This window comes from Neodiprion lecontei, chromosome 1 (genome assembly GCF_021901455.1).
Source record: "Neodiprion lecontei isolate iyNeoLeco1 chromosome 1, iyNeoLeco1.1, whole genome shotgun sequence".
In the NCBI taxonomy this organism is placed as follows: Eukaryota; Metazoa; Arthropoda; class Insecta; order Hymenoptera; family Diprionidae; genus Neodiprion; species Neodiprion lecontei.
This window is the reverse complement of record NC_060260.1, coordinates 35,093,915-35,110,166: the sequence shown is the minus strand read 5'-3', so window position 1 is coordinate 35,110,166 and position 16,252 is coordinate 35,093,915. Positions and strand designations below refer to the sequence as shown.

General features: G+C 44.4%; 1 protein-coding gene across 2 annotated transcripts in view; it reads right to left on the bottom strand.

Moving 5' to 3' along the window:
• LOC124292632 overlaps nucleotides 1-16,252 on the bottom strand; it is a 134,026-nt gene that overhangs the window by 59,613 nt on the left and 58,161 nt on the right. The window contains exon 1 of one of the 2 annotated variants that reach the window (XM_046729924.1): nucleotides 12,432-13,035. The exons of the other annotated variant lie outside the window; for it this stretch is intronic. Coding sequence (XP_046585880.1) covers nucleotides 12,432-12,871 — 440 coding nt within the window. The 5' untranslated portion in view covers nucleotides 12,872-13,035. Of the gene's footprint in view, nucleotides 1-12,431; nucleotides 13,036-16,252 lie in introns of those variants that run through there. 2 annotated transcript variants of the gene reach the window in all.

The window sequence follows — 16,252 nt, the reverse complement described above, 5'->3', positions numbered from 1 at the left end:
GTGACACAATGGGCTGATGAGAAAGAGGGAAGGAGGCGAGGCAGAGGGAAAAAAGGAATGAATAAAATAAGGGAGTGAAAGATTAAGAAGAAAAAAAAAAGAAAAAGAAAAAACACCGCCTCCCTCTGTTCGGCCGCAAAGATAGCTTCGAGCGTTGCTCCGGGATGAGGAAGAGGAGCCTTGAGGCAAAGCCCGGTAGTAATTGCGTGCGTGATATAGCCGAGATTTGCTCAATCTCTGCTCCTGAAAGAAAGTGGAAATTTATTTGTAAAGCCTTGGGAAAATCTTCTCGAACCATCGCGAAACGCCCGCCACTCGCCTTTATTTGCCGGAATTAAGAATCTGCAGATATTCCGGTGAATATATCTCTAACAACGCGCGATGAGATTGCCTTGAAATTTTTTTTATCGTTTTTTTCTTCTGTTTCACCTTCTTCGACTTCTATTGCCGCCTATTTCTTTTTTCTTGAATTTATATTCGGATCACACACCGGATAAATTGACACTTTGAAATCCGTTGCGCGGAATAAAACCGCGATACCAGTTCTATAAGTTGAAACACGGCGCGACGAAGGTTCTGGAAGGGCGATAAGGTTTGTCTATAAGAAACTTTGACACCGATACGGTATGGGTGAATTATTAATTCGGACAGTCGAAAACGTGGTTCACGTGATAATTGTCTCGGGTTTTCAACGCTTGTCCGTGTCCTCGATCTTTCTACCCTTGGCCACTCGGCGTATAATTAGCTTTCCAGCGTACGGACGAGCAATAGCCTGAATTTTTCCCAAGGGTAAAAGCTGTCCGACTCCCCGTCGAAATGTATTATCACGCACGCACGCGCACACAGGCGGTAAGAATGAGTTCTATTTGAGCGTACCGAGTCAAAGGACGAACTGCAAAGGGTCTTGTGTCTAGGAACTGGTGGTCAAAGCTCGTTTTCAAATGTAGTTGAATTAACAAACTTGGACGGGTGTGATTAACATTAACGTTGAACTGTAGTTCGAAACGTCGTTGACAGGGACTCGATTCCAAACAACAACTTCGTGAACTCGCAGATAATTTTTCGTCCCAACGGCGGTAAACATTCTCTCGTTCTCAATACACATACGCATAAACGACCAAAAAAAGATAAGACGCGATGGTAAACAATCGTCCGTAAACTTACGGTCAGTTCCAAACTGCAGCTTGCGTCGCGCTTATCGCTTCGAAGTAATTCTCGCGATTGGACGACTGTTCGGTAAAGTGGACTTGGCGACTTTTGAAAGCCCTGAAACACGGTTGGCGCCATTAGTCTGCAGGATCACGCGCTTGAAACTCTATGAAACAATCTGCTGATCCGATTTCCGGGGATCCTTGGCAACAAATGGAAGAAGAGGTGTCTGCGGCCACCGCGTCGTCCGCAGGTATATTAAATTTCGAAAATTCAGTTCACGCCTGTAGGCAGACATATTGTTGAGAGGTCTGAATAGTGCCTGCAACTGAATAGCCGGTAAAAAGGGACGTCTGCGCAACCTGAGCAGGGGGCAAAGTCAGACAACAATCGATTATGGGATATACCTGCGAGTTTGGTTTCTGCAGCTTGGTTTCGGCGTTGCCGATGCAGGTAACTAGCCCGGCCAGTTTAAGGTTACAGGGCTTGCGACGATGCATGGCTTGAGCTTACTGAGTGCGTAATTCTAGTAATAAAACACGAGTAATTCCTGAATAACTCAGCAACTGTCCGTCAACCCCTCGAGTATCTCCTTCCCCGCCGAGGACTCACGTACGTGGCTACATTCGGGATGATGTTATGGGACCCTTGTTGGAAGAACAGACCGTAAGGTGTAGCGAATAACCAGCCGGCATTGAATTAGTTGCTAATTAAGGATTACCGAACAGTTATTCCTATTGTTCGTGTAACATGACTGGGAATTCAAAGAACGAGTAATTCAGTTTGCGATCATCGTATGATACGACGACACATGGTGACAGAGGCGAGAAATTTTCTGTGAGAAGAGTAAAGCGGATTCGAATAATAATTTAACGGTAGTGAGGCATAATCGATTTTGCGGGATTAGGCTAGAAGGCCTAGACGGAATTAATTTTCATTGTTCAATATTCCCCGTGTCCTGACAACGAGGGTTCAAAGTTACGACCCCATACAGAGCGCTCCGATACCGCCAGATCATAATTTTCGCCAAGTTTGAATCGGTATGATAAGGTAAGCGCTCGTACGACTGATCCTCGTGACGATAATTCTCACACTAATCGCTAAAAGTTGAACGTAGATCGTCAGTTTACGGTATTCACGTCACACGCGCCCCTTGACAGGGAGAATTTTTGAAGGGCTGCGCTCCTCTCGAGGGAATTTTTTCCTCAACGTAGACTTATCGCAGCAGTTTACTAGTCTTTCAAAGTGTCTTCAGGTTAAAGTCGGCATCAGTCGGATGTCACGTCGCGCCGCTAGAAGAGCAGGTCAAAATAAAGGCAGCCTTCTTTTTAGATACTTTATACTCGGACAGCTCGGCATTCGCACAAGACATTCAAAATTTGGACCGGCTGTACCGCAATGACTTCGTCGTCTCGAACAAGTATCTTCTATCTCTTTATTCATACGCGTAATACAACGGCAGGAAATTCTTTAAATTTCTTTCTTTTGGACATATTTCGTTCGAGCCACCAAATCGGGATACGAAGAATGAAATTGAAAAGAAATATTTCTTCGATTTCTTTGTAGATAGATCCATGAAAATGTCAACCGAGTGATCTATAATGATTTCTACGATTGATTTCCACTACCCGATTTCTTTGAATGTCTATGGAACAAAGATATTTATTTCCAACAAGTCTGTATCTTTAGTTTTATTGTAAGTTTAAAATTATTTCCAAAATAATGTCTAGGCTGACGAATGGGAACTTCACACGTCTGGAAGGGGGGAAAAGGTTCAGGCCAGGTAACTCTGACCCTGCTTTCTTGGACAGACAATAGCACCACATTTTACAATAACCAGGCATTCCAGTAATTGTGGAATTGTCGAAGGGTATCCCCTGAACGCTGGTGCTGGTTTTTCCGCATTTACGACCCGCGGTTAGTCGCCAGATGCAAGGTGCAGCCTTTCCTGGACAGCGCGGTCGAAGGAAACGGTAAGGGTCCTTTATTGTTGTATTTTCCACTTTGGACATACCTGGTCCTCCCTCCCACTCTCGGTACATGAAGCTTAGTACATTTCTTAATTATACGCAAAAATCAGTTGCCGGAAAACCGTCGCGGAGTGCGCTTCTACGTCGGTTCTTTCATTGCAGTTCCCTCAGACGCACTTCGGTCTGTTATAAATTCTAGGAATAATTAGTGAAAATCAACTCTGATATTCGGTATTCTGACTGCAATCTATAAAAAGGTAAATTGCATTTTTCAATAAATTACTTATTTGTTTCTAAATGTGACGTGCTACGCGCGACGAGAAATCAATACAAAAATAATAATAATACGAACACATACAAGGTCAAAGGTTCTTCCGCCGATGAGATAAAAAAAAAAAAATAAAATACGTAACTTTTAGTTATCAATGTTCTAAGCCATACGTAAGTTGCAAAGAAATCAGCGTGTGATACCAAGCTGATATTCCTTGTGAGAAATCATCTTTTCACGACATTCGTGATTCGAAGAAAGTGTTGAACCAGTGGTTATGGTCCTAAGAGCGTTTTCCTTGAGTGTAAATTTTGATCTTAGCTACGGAAAGCTGCCGATTCCGAAACGGCGAACGGACGAGTGGCAGGATGCTTGCTCGGGGTATGCAAAGTCGTTTGAAAACTGCAAGTTTAGAGTTCGTTGAATTCGCGGGTGAGCCTCGGAGCGAGTTGATAGGGTGTACATATAGTGCAGAGCTTAGCCGGGTAAGTCTCGCTAAGCCGGCGGATCGATGTGCGAACGGCTGCAGAAGCCGGGGTGAATACCTTACTCCTCTGTTCAACACGCCGGTGCATGCACAGAGGTATCGAACGACGATCGCCAGGCGATGGCGTTATCCGTTCCGAGTTCCATCAACCAATTACCGGTGTAAAAAGGAACGGCTAGATGCGTGTATGCGCGTATATCCAAGCATTAGAGGAACCGCAACAAGGGGAACGCGGACACGCCGGAGCAGAACCGAACCCGAGGCGTAAGAAACCCACTCGCGGATGGCCGGGCGCTGTGGCATCTGTCATAGGAAGGCAAAACGGTAGAGAGAAGCGTGTAGATCCATCGGAGAGAAACAGCTGTGGCAAAGTGGTCGACATCGAGGTGGGGCGGAGCGATTCGAGGCGAGGCGAGGCGAGGTAGGAACGGGAAGTTGGTGCACCGGCAAAGGGCGATAAAGGCCAAGGGATAGAGGTGCGGAAAAGAAAGAGAGGAGCCGGCAGCGTCGCCGGGTCGATAGAAGGGTGGGGGTCGAGCTTCGACCGCGGCAACGTCGCAAGTAGTCTGCTTTAATTCAGTGGTTCTCAAAGCGGTGGCCGCCTAATTCTCACCCCGTCGCGTTTTGTCACCGGCGAAAACACTCGCGATCCCCATTATATCCATAGAGTAGGTACCGCGGGCAAACCCTCATCAACCCCGCGAAACAATGGACCGACTCGACGCCGAGCAGGATCAGAGGAAGAACCACCCTTTGTGCGCCCTCGGCGCCGAAATTCAATGAGCTCACGTGCACGGACCTCGTCTTGCACCCCGTGGTCACGGCACTCGAAAGAATGAAAGGAAGGAAGAAGGAATGGAAAAAAGGAAGGAAAGAAAGAAAGAAAGAAAGGGGGGACCCGGTGTTCAGCCGGGTTGAGAACCAAGTCGGCGCTTCGAGTGATGGACTGGTGCAGGACCGTCCGAGTATTGACGCTCGTTACGTTGTACGTATCTACTGCATACGGTGCTCGATCTATATCCACGGTGTACTGAAATGCTGCTGCATCGCACACACGGGGGGAGAAACTTCGTAAATCAGTTGTAAGTGGTTCTTGACCTGGGAGCGTCAACATCGTGCTGCACCTTGGCTGGTTCGATCTTGCGTGCCCTGCTATGTGCGGGGTTTTTAAGCCGTAAGAAGAAACTTTGTTCGATTCGCGGCTTACCGCTGCCGTTGCCTGCGCCAAACACGGTATGAGATGAAGACACGGAAGACCCGAACACTTTGCAGTAATTGAGAGTTAAATCAAGGGAAAATATTCCGTTTAAGTCAGCGGAGAAGAATCCGCGGTAGGTGTTCACAGTTACAAGTTGCGAAGCTGCTGGGACCGGGTTACGGTGCGTTGGGTGTTGCCAATGCTGACCCAGGAAGTGAATCCGCATTCTTTGCAGTCTCGTGTTGTTTGTGGTAAAACTAAGAAAACACTATTCCACGTCATTTTCAGAAAAAAAACGAGTACTAAGGAGAAAAATACTAGCAGCTTCTTGCTTGGGTCATTGGGTGCAGTGTATCATCTGTATAATTGTGTCATTAACCAGAAGTGACAAAGCATAGAAACTTGGCCATCCCTTGATCGCGATTTACGCAAAACGGAGGAAGTATTTTAACCGGATCTAGCGGGTGATATTGACGCGAGCTTCGAGCTTTGTGTACATATATATTTTTGGTGAACTTTTACGCGTTTCAAACTTCGGTCTTACGGCTGGTATACGTACAAACACACTTGCATGCATAAATATACACGTTTACAGATTTAGAGGGAAAACTTTGGTCTCCGAAATTAATCATAAGTTATACCCTCGCGGAATCTCGAACATTGCAGGATGAGACTGAACTTTTCCGGATGTTTGTAACGTAAATGTTTTTCCCCGTTGCGATGGAATTCCAAAGATTAAACGATGCGACGCGGAGAGGTAATCAAAGCTCTTTGTAAATATTCAAACTTTTATCTCTTTATTTCTCGGCTCTTTGTCAAAACGAAAAAACGACGAGGTTATGCACACCAGATGAAATTAATAACGAGCCAGTCCCGCGGTTAAATTAACCCGAGCAAGTCCCTCGACTTTGTTTGAAGTCAGGAGCGAAGCCGAGTGGTCCAATATGGTGGTGTTGGTCCCTTTTTAGGATGCTGTTAGTTCGGATGGTCGGTCGCTCGGTCCGTCGAGACGACGACCCAAAAAATAGAGAAAAAAAAGGAATAGAAAAAAGGGGGCGGTCTGAGGGTAAAAAGAAACGTCCGCATCTCCTTCCTGTGCATTTAACGCTCGTCTTCTCTTCGTCCGAGGTTTCGTTCCGAGCCTCAGGATTTATCCCCGGAGAGATGAAATAATCGTAGCTGTAGTATGCAATCAGCGAAGCTACGTACGCACAGATACCGCCGCCGCGATTATCTACGTCTAAATTATTGCCAAACGCTCCCTGCGTGATATCGATGCGCGCGTCACGAATTTTTCGCTCTATTACTGCAGACTTGTTTGCCTGATACCAGCCGGCTTCCGTGTCATGTTTCTTCCAGCGGCCGAGTTCGAGAGGCTTGGTAATATCGTGCCAACCGATCGGGAAAAGATGTGGTGAGATGGAGGGTAAAGCAAAGGAGAAAAGGGATGAAAAAAGAAACACCGGAGAAGAGTTAAAGAAAGAAGTAAAAGGCAGGCGGTAAAGGAAAAATAATTGTTCGCGGACCAGTGGCGACGCCGAGCGTCGTTCCATCGCAGTTTTTCTGGACTTTACGAGAAAGCATCGTAGCGTCAAAGTATCGTACCTATATAATTTTATGAGATTTTTATACGTCACTATGCGTCCCGCTATACCTATATATATATTATATATATATATGTTATGTATGTACTCCAACAGTAGCTTGTCAGGGTTCAGCCAACGTGCGAGACGAGGTCGGACATGGATTAATACTACTGCCAAGTGTAGTGACATTTTTTTACTGACGTATATCAATTTTTTATGTACCATAAAGAAAAAGGATTACAGAAGATGGAGGAAAATACTGTGTAGGGAGAAAAGTTTTTAAAAAATTACTACACCGGGTCGGAACAGAAGAGAAAGACAAAATGCATATTGGCCAAGATTTTGCAGGGTTTCGTTGGTTATGCACTTTATCTTACTCACGTTCACCAGCTTGTATAATGTTCAAAGGAGATTTTAACCTTCGTGGAAGGAACTCAATGTTTTTTTATGCTTTTTCTAGATTTTTCATACCTGCCCAAATTCCGGAAACAGAGTCGTATCTTTGTGCCGAGAAACATTTCTTCGATTGCTTTTTTCTTGTTCTGCAAAGTGTCATATATGTATATATAAACGTGTAATTGTCCTCGTCGAAAAAATGTTATTTACGCACGTTTACTGACGACAGCTTTCACCTATCTTGTCAAAAAAAAAAATATACGCTGGAGTTCTGCATTCCTTCGGTCAATTGACAGTCAACGACATTTGTTGGCGTCGAAAACTCGACAGCATCTTGCTACTGAGAAAGCAGCGACCTGTATAACACTTGAAAACGTGCTTTCTGTATCCACTAGAAGCAGCGAGCACAAAAAAATCGAACCCCTCGGAGATAGGAACCCAAGAATATACCGAAAAGCAGAGATCGGCCATTCCTCCTTCTTTTCCGAATCTTCGGGAGGTCTGGATAAAATCCTCCTGTGGGCCTGCCGAGCCTCACCATGCAGGCTGTGGAAGGCAGGAGGTCCCGTTCTCAAAGGCTTCCAGTCTCAAACCCTTCCGTGAAGAGTTGCCTAGACAGGCGCATTTACGCGAGCCTTTGAGCTCTACTTACCTCGGAATACGTAAGGGCGAAAAATGAATGGAGCGTACATCAAAACAATTTTCCGCCAATTTTATGGAAGAAAAACTCTACGACGATTTGAAAAATTTAACTCACCTATTGTGGTAATTTATATGTATGTATTTTTTTTTTTTTTCAGTTTGTGAGGCTGAAACGGTTATTCATACCTGCACCCTTGTCTCTAATGAAAAGGATCAGGATGTACCGAATGGCGAGAAAAAACGACTTCAAAACACTCTATTATTTCGATAAAATTCGTTATCGTGAGAAAAATATTCGGGGTGTTGAAAACATCAATACTCCGCAATGTCCTTCAAGGAGGTAAGAATATTCTTATGGAATTGGATTATCAAATATGGCGTTGAAATTTCGAAGAAGTGTAAATGACCAGACTGTATTTAAAAGTGAATTCATGCTGCAATTTTTTTTCTTTCTTTTCTTTTTTTCTTTAAAATATGATATTAATGCAACAATTAATGGAAGGAAAAATGAATAAAAATTGTACGAAAGGACACAGCGAGCCGGTTTAATCACCGTGCAAAACAAAAGGGAGAGGGGAGATTTTCGCGCGTTCAAAAATTGATGCGATGCAAACCGGTCGTGCGGTCGGCGATAATATACGATAGCAAAAAGATGACGAAATATTAAACTTGTAAAACGGCCACCAGACCAAGCTGCGCTCATCATCTCGGACTCTCGATTCTCTCTCTTTTTCCTGCTGCACGAAAATGAATTTGCAAAGCACACGGTCATTCGGGTTTCGTCATCATGTTTAAATGTTTACCGTGTCGATAATTGGTCGACGAAAAGCTGACGTGCAATTAAGATTCTTGACCGAGCGCAAACATAACTATCTGAAAAATTCCCGATCGGTTGCAGGCCTATAATAACCTTCAATCCTCAGCGATATTGAGTACCATGTATTTATTGAACCTGATTTGTTGACTGAGAGGATGACGTGTCTGCAGATTTTCGATTTGCAAATTTCAGGTTTGTTTATTCTTTTTCGTAGATATATTCTCACACGATCTTTTATACCAACTCAATTCCGTCGATATTCAAGGTCGCTGACAGTCTGCAGAGTGAACTAAAACACATGGCATATCACAGTATTCTACTTCAATTCTTATAAAAAGAATTTAGGTAATTCAACTGAAAGTTAAACATATAGAAATTAAATCGGTTAGAGAGGATAACCGTAAAAATTGTATCAGATGGAGGAAGAGAAGCCAAAGTTTGCCTCAAATTTCAAGGCTGACCAAAGTTGATTTCTTAACCACCGAGTGTACGATATTGATGTAACATTTTGACTAATCCACGGAGTTACATACAGGATAGAATTGCTGATGCAGTACCTAACAAATTAGGTAAGAGAAGGCTTCCATAGGTGTTAAAAATTGTGATTTAAGTCTGTTGCATAATTGTTAACAGCTGTCCGCGATGCGGGTTTCATCGGTCGGACACATGTGCACGGTTATATTTGGATAACGCTAGACTTTTTACAAGCGGTTCGTGTCGGAACCTCTTATTATACCCATGGCATGCAGGGGCAGCAGACGAAGGAACGAACGGCAGTACAAGATAGATACAAGCGGAAGAACGCTGCAGGTTGTTTCGTAAGAGCGTCGAGAGGCAGGTGATGGAGTACAAATCTCTTAGCTGCATGTATAAATACATTATAATGAGAAAATATAAATAAGATATTGCGCACCGAATCCCTAGGCAACACTAGGTAACAATCTATTTTCATCCTCGATCGAGTAATTGATCATAGTTGGCATTACACCTGCCGAGCACCGTTACTACTACTAGCGTGAACTAGGCGTAGGTAGGACTTGTAGTATGTAATCAAAATACTGCGATAGATAAAATAAACCAGATGAGGAGGTGCAAAGGCCTCGGTATACAATAAATTTGAAATAAAACTCTGCCTGTACGGACGAGTGTGGTAAATATAACTTTAAAACGTAAACGTTTACCTACAGATTTCACACGCCTTACGATTAGCTATATCACGCGATCAGGGTCTAGGTGCAGACGATGAGCACACTCCTTGTTGCGGAACAAGGAATCCAAGTCACTCGGGAAATCGGGGAAAAATTTGTTGACTCGATCCTCTTGTTGATAAATTATTCGAAACGCATTTATTTGGGTGGTCGTAAACAACTTTCAGTCGAACATTAAACGATTCTTTCGTAGTTGCGATCTTCGCTCTTATAACCATACAACTGTGATTTATAACTGACAATGACAAGTGCTGTCATATTTGTTCTCAGAAAGATAAATTTAAATTCCTAACCGAATCACCGTGTAGGTACAGCAATAACGACTTTCTATTCGCATATCTATTCGTTAAAACGTATATTCAACACGAGTCCATTCACGACCGAAACAGTGACTCGTGTCCTTTTTGTGCAGCATCACTGACCGTCCGATCGGTAGAAGATTATTTCCCGATGTAGATAACGAATTCGCGGATGGATATTGTAATCGAGAGAGCTGTTTTTTAGGGGGTAGAATCGTCGATTGGTAGTATAAACTCTGTTGTAGCCCGGAACGCGTGGAATAATTTGACATAGGTGTGGTGTACCTGTGTGCAAAAGCTCGCACGCACCGGCTGGATTTTTGGGGTTAGTGGTGTAGACACGGCCTTCGTTTCGGCCAAGTGTGGTGGTGGTGTGTGCAGCGTCGCACACACGCGTGTTGGAAATGCACAGGCGTGCGCGCAAACATACAAGCGAACCTGATTGTTGATTGGATTTGAGGATGATCGCGTTCGGGCGACAAACGCGGATTAATTCCCGTACCAAAGCCTGCGCTACCGAGCGGCCGTCCGTCCATCCCTCAAGCGCCAACCCGATTCACCCTCGCGATAAACCCCCGCCGTCCATTCGCCTGCACCCCCGATTCAACGTTCCCTCCGTTCGTCCGTCCGCTGGACCGACAGAGGACGAGGTACGCGCGAATATTATTCGCTTAATAACGGGATATTGGCCGATGCAGATCCGTTGATTTTCTCCTCGTCCATTCCCGATTCACCCCTGTCCGTGCATTCGTATTCGACACGTTTTAGCGGTGGAAGAACAGAACAGAACAGAGCAGAACCGTATCATCGGTTTTTTTCCCGTTCATTCGTAGATCGATAGACGTCAATTTTTACAATCCGCGAATACGGTTTCACGCTATATAGGGGAAAAACCTCCCGGTCCGAAGGCCATAAACTTTATTCTCACTGGTCAAGGAGAGAGGATCGAAGCCGGTTACGCATAAGTCGTAAAATTTTTACAGTCGCTTCTCTTTTCGCTCGATCTATCGCGACAGGAATATAAGTTAGTTTGACATTCGTCCAAGTTTGTATAAGCATGTACTCGATTTACGAAAATGTCGTCCGAATCACACTGTCAACTTTATGTGGGAAATCAATTTCGTTGCAACGTTTATCGTTAATTGTGTGCGAATTAATTGCTTCGCTTCGTTTTTCTTTTACCTTTATTCGCGCAGCCGATCGTGAAGGTCGCTATTATTATTTACACGCGTCGTTGATGATGAAAGTTATACATACATCAAATTATTTGGATTCCCGGGTGCAGCGGCAGCAGGATGGTATAATATTTGTCATTTACTATATTTACCGTTAGATAATATTTGCTCTCGCATGTCTACCGATTTGTTCGACCAATTCCAATGAAACAAGGTTAGTTTACGTTAACGTGAAACGATCATGTACACTTCCAGCGTGCCAAAGCTTGATTGTTACACAATGTATAATTAACAGCTAATCGTCTGCACGTATGTACATAAACCAAGTTATAACCAAGTTGCCACATTTTTATATTATTTTTATAAGGTACGAATAACGCAGTCGGCGACACCGACACACGATAATTTCAGTTTCCGTCTCTTTTTCACATCACCTGCACCGCGGGTGGCGAAGTGAAAAGTACGAACGAAGTAAATAAGCGTGATTCAAAGAGTGAAGTTCGCTCTTCATTGACCATCGCGATGCGATTACCGATAATAAATACCTGTAACTTGATCGGGGCATGAAAACTTTATCGTCCGAAGCTTCGACGATGAATATAGAATTAAGGATGACAGCGTTGCAATCTCCGTGCTGATTACGCTAATTGACAAGCGAGACTACAGCGTGAAAGTGATAATAAACAAGCAAACTTATAACTATGAAACTTTCAATTGAGTAAATTGACAAAGCAACCGTTATTAACGAATTTTATACTTCGCTGTCTTTACAAAAAAAAAAAAAAAAAGAAAAAAAAAAGAAAAGAATATTAGCACTTGTTTTTCCAAACGGACGCTCCAAAGAAATAATATGAATAGACCTTTGAAAGTTCTCTCGACAAAATTCGCAAGGCTGATTTGAAGAGAAGGACGAACATAATCCGATGAACAAAACCTCATCACGGAGCACGTATTTTGCGTGAGTCGACCATGAATAAGTGGAAAAAAAAGGATTGGAGGGGAGAGGGATAATTTATCCAGCATACAACTATAGATGTACTGAAATAGCCTACAGGATCGCGTATTGAGTGAAAAACAATGAGGAACAGCTTCTCTAGAACGACGCGATTGAATGAAAAAAAATTAGTGCATACGTGCGTCTAGCACGACGGAATCTGATGGAATTTGGAGTTTCACGCGTAAACGCGTCGTCATCTCCCGCAAGGATACGTCAATGAAATGGATACAAGGACTCACCTAGTGTCCATGCCACGGATAGGCGGCATCCCGTGTCCGTCGATAATGGAGGAGCCCGATAGAAGAACGGACCTGAAGTATCCTTGGACGTAAAGCGCGATGGTATTATTACCGTGAAATGATCGTTGATGAAGGAGTTGATGATGAGGTCCGTGACAGAAGTGATAATAGTGCGGGGGCGATTGGACCCGGGTAACGGAGTCCCGGTCCCACCACGAGACGCACGGTACTCCGAGTCCCGGCTTGAGTAGTTGGGGCTGAAGAAGGCAGTAGGCGAGGATGTGGTGCCGACGATGATGAGGTGCTAGTGCCGCGTGGATGGCGGCCTGGTTCGGTGGGTCGCAGGGCGTTATTCGAAGGTCTCGAAGAAGGAACCGGTGCTCGCGTTCGTCACTGCGGCATGAGTAGCGAGGCAAGGAACGAAAGTCACGTGGTAACATGTCACGAAAACATCACGACCGCCCGCAAAACACACTCCGTATGGTTCCTGGTCGTCCCTAACGGGATCCAGTCTCTAGGACGAAGCGAGGGTGCCGCATCCGCAGTCTGGAACAACCGCCGCGAGTTCGACGCTCCCGCAGGGGACCCGGACTCGCACTGGAACGCGCGCGACTCTCACCGACGCAGGGATGAAACGACGGATCCGCGGTGATTCCGTACTACGCGAGGCGCACGTTGGCGCCCTCGTCGCGCCGCGATACGAATTTAAAACGGTTCGCGGGCTCCGCGTCACCGGGGCGTCGACCACTCGGGAGCCTCGCGACTTTTCGCGCGCAACTCGGACAGCCTTCGCCTCCCCCCCCCCACCCTCCTGACGGCGCCAAATCACTCCGCCACTCTCTCTCCGTCTTGGCGCTTCTCCTGCTTCAACCTGCTCCTGCGTACTCCGCGAAATTCCCGTCTATTGATCGTCCCGACTAGCTACCCTTCCTCCGTCCTCCATCCTCCTCCATCCTCGTCCATCCTCCTACTCCCCTTCTTCCTCTTTCCTTCCTTCCTCCCTCGGCACGCCGCTGTACACAGTCAGACTTATACACACGCGAGATTTGACAAGATTCGAACTTTACGTGTGCGGTAGCTCCGCCGTTGTGTCCGTCTGTTGTACGTGTGTGTGTGTGTGTACCTACAAGGTGCAAGCGCTATGTAACAACCAACAATTAGCTTCGCTATGTACCCATGTGTACTCGTATACATACGTGCCGCTCCAAGCGTCGCGGAACGATGGTTTGACCGGTCCAGGGACGCAGCTTTCCTCGTCAATGATTACACGGAGTGCTTTTGTTGTTATTTTTATTCTTCTTCTTTTTTACTTCACGCAAAATATCACAGACATCTCGGCGAATTTTCTACCGGGAATACCAGACGATAATAGCGCCGTACCGGTGGGTCCGATCGTACGTGAGAAAAAATAGTTCAACTTATCCTGGGCAATGAGTGAAAGAATAAAATTGCGAATAGACTAAAGGTCAGTTGTGTTTTCGATATTTGGTAAAAGGTTTGTTGCGCCAGGTGGAATGTTGTTTTCAAGGCCTGTGTATCACTCTCGTAGTGCTAACTTCGTTTCGAATAAAAATCTACAGCTGTGCATACACGCGTGAGAATTCAGCCGAAAGACGCGGTAAATTACCTCACGATCTTTAGGTTCAGTACCTGAGGTACGCCTAAAGTATACGTCAAGTCGTTGCAACTGCTGGTATTTCAATTCAAACCTACGTACGTAGATAACGTACTATAGTGCATTACAGTCAGATACGAAGCAGAGAAAGAGGATTAGAAATACGTACGATGGTTGCGTTATAGGTGTAAATACACCAGGCATACGAAAATACATATTATACCGAAGTCGTGAAATGATAAAGTGATTGTTCGCGGATACGTGCGTTACAAGTCGAAGGTCGACGTGAGGAATATGCCAAACGACTTGTGTGTAAGGAACTTGGCGGATCGGATTGTGTTCCCCTGGGAAATATCACTGGGATTTTGAACCTGCAAGCGATCTATAGATCGTACGCAGTGCGTCTGTAAGAAACGAGAAACATGCGTCAAAGATGTGTTTGAAATCTATTTAAAATTTCCACTTATCGCTTGCAGCTGTAATACAGGTTATACACTTACGGCGATGCGCGCACCTGTAGGTATAAATGCACGTAAAGCTTCAATTCCGTTCTTTCATTTCCGCCGATAAAACCACCTCACTTTTCACTACCCCATCGTATTTTCGCTGTTTCACCTTTACAAGAGACAAACGATTCCGCCGGTAATTTGTCGACACATTTTTTCTATTGTTTCTCATTTCCACTTTTATTTTCGACCGGGAATTTGAGCGCCGAAATTCTCCTGGCAAAGGGTCCCACCACGGCCTCGATCCTTTGCATAATAATTACTGTCGAAATTGGACGAACTCTGGAGCTGTGCGTCCCACATTCGCATCCGGAGAGCTGAGACAGATTTTACATTCCTCGGTCGTATGTTCGAAAATGGTTGCTGTTGTACCCGTTGGTCTCTTTCTCGTCTGGTTTCGTATCTACCTTTTCTTCTTCTCTTTCTTTACTGCTTAACTCGATCGGAAAGTTTACGAACCAACAAAAAACAGTTCCTCGAGGATCTCGGCTATACGTATGACGCGGATACTTTGGCGGAGTTAGTCACGGAAAAAAGGTCTGAAACCGCGCGTCGGTGATTCCAGTTCGACAGAAATTGTCCCCCGCATACTTTGGAGGATCTTCGAAGAGGGGAAAAAGTCCTCCGAAAATCTTTCCTCGGATGTCAATTCAACTCGAAGTAGGTATGCGTCAAGTTTGCGAAACCATGTCGACAGATTAAATAACAAACGTAAAATAAACCTGGCCATTATCGATTCGTGTAAAATCATCCGCACAGTACGAGATTGCAGTAGAATACGATTGTTTCTACACGGAGAGAAAAATCTGCGAAAAATTACCCTGCTATCTATAATCGTGATGTAAAAGACACCTAATGCATTTTTTATTGATGCATGTTACAAAAATTATAGGTTTTTATGAAAAAAATTACTACCTTGCTTAGAAACTATGTATTTCGGCAGCACAAAATTTAAAATGTGACGACGCATTTTTCTGATGCACCACCGTAAAAACTACATTAGGTGTCTTTTACGTCACGTTCATAGTAACAGCAGGGTAATTTTTCTCAGATTTTTCTCTCCGTGTATTTTCAATCTCGAATCTACGATAGGTGTACAAGAGTTACGATGAAAGAGTAAAATTTTTATGAACCCATTCGTTTTCCATAGATCCAGATATCGCGATGAAGGACACAGTGTATAATATCGTTCAGTCTGACCACCTAATAATTCGAATGAAATTACGAGGCACTCAATCTGCAGCGGTGCACGGGCGTGTGATTTATAATGCCGCAGCGATCAAGATCGTTGTCGATTAAAAATCCGCGAGCATAAGTTATACCGATATAATATAAATATATATACATATATGTATGTATGGATACACAATATTGTTATGATTCGGTTGCAGCGAGTTTAAGTTTGTATCATTGGCAAACATTATACTTGATAATAATAATAAGAATGACGAAGGCGTGAGTGGCCGAGCCGTCTTGGCAAATTCCATGACCTTCCTTTCCCCAAAACCAAGAGATGGTTTCTTTTTTGCATCCTGTTGACCACAGTTCGGAAAATATGATATTACACATAATAAACCGAGTGTTTAGCGTGACCTCGCTCCGCGTCGATGGATAGACGCGGTTCAACTTTTCCTCGCCGGTTCTGAACATACTTGACATTGGTATAAGAATGATTAATCGATCGAAACTGATGATACCGG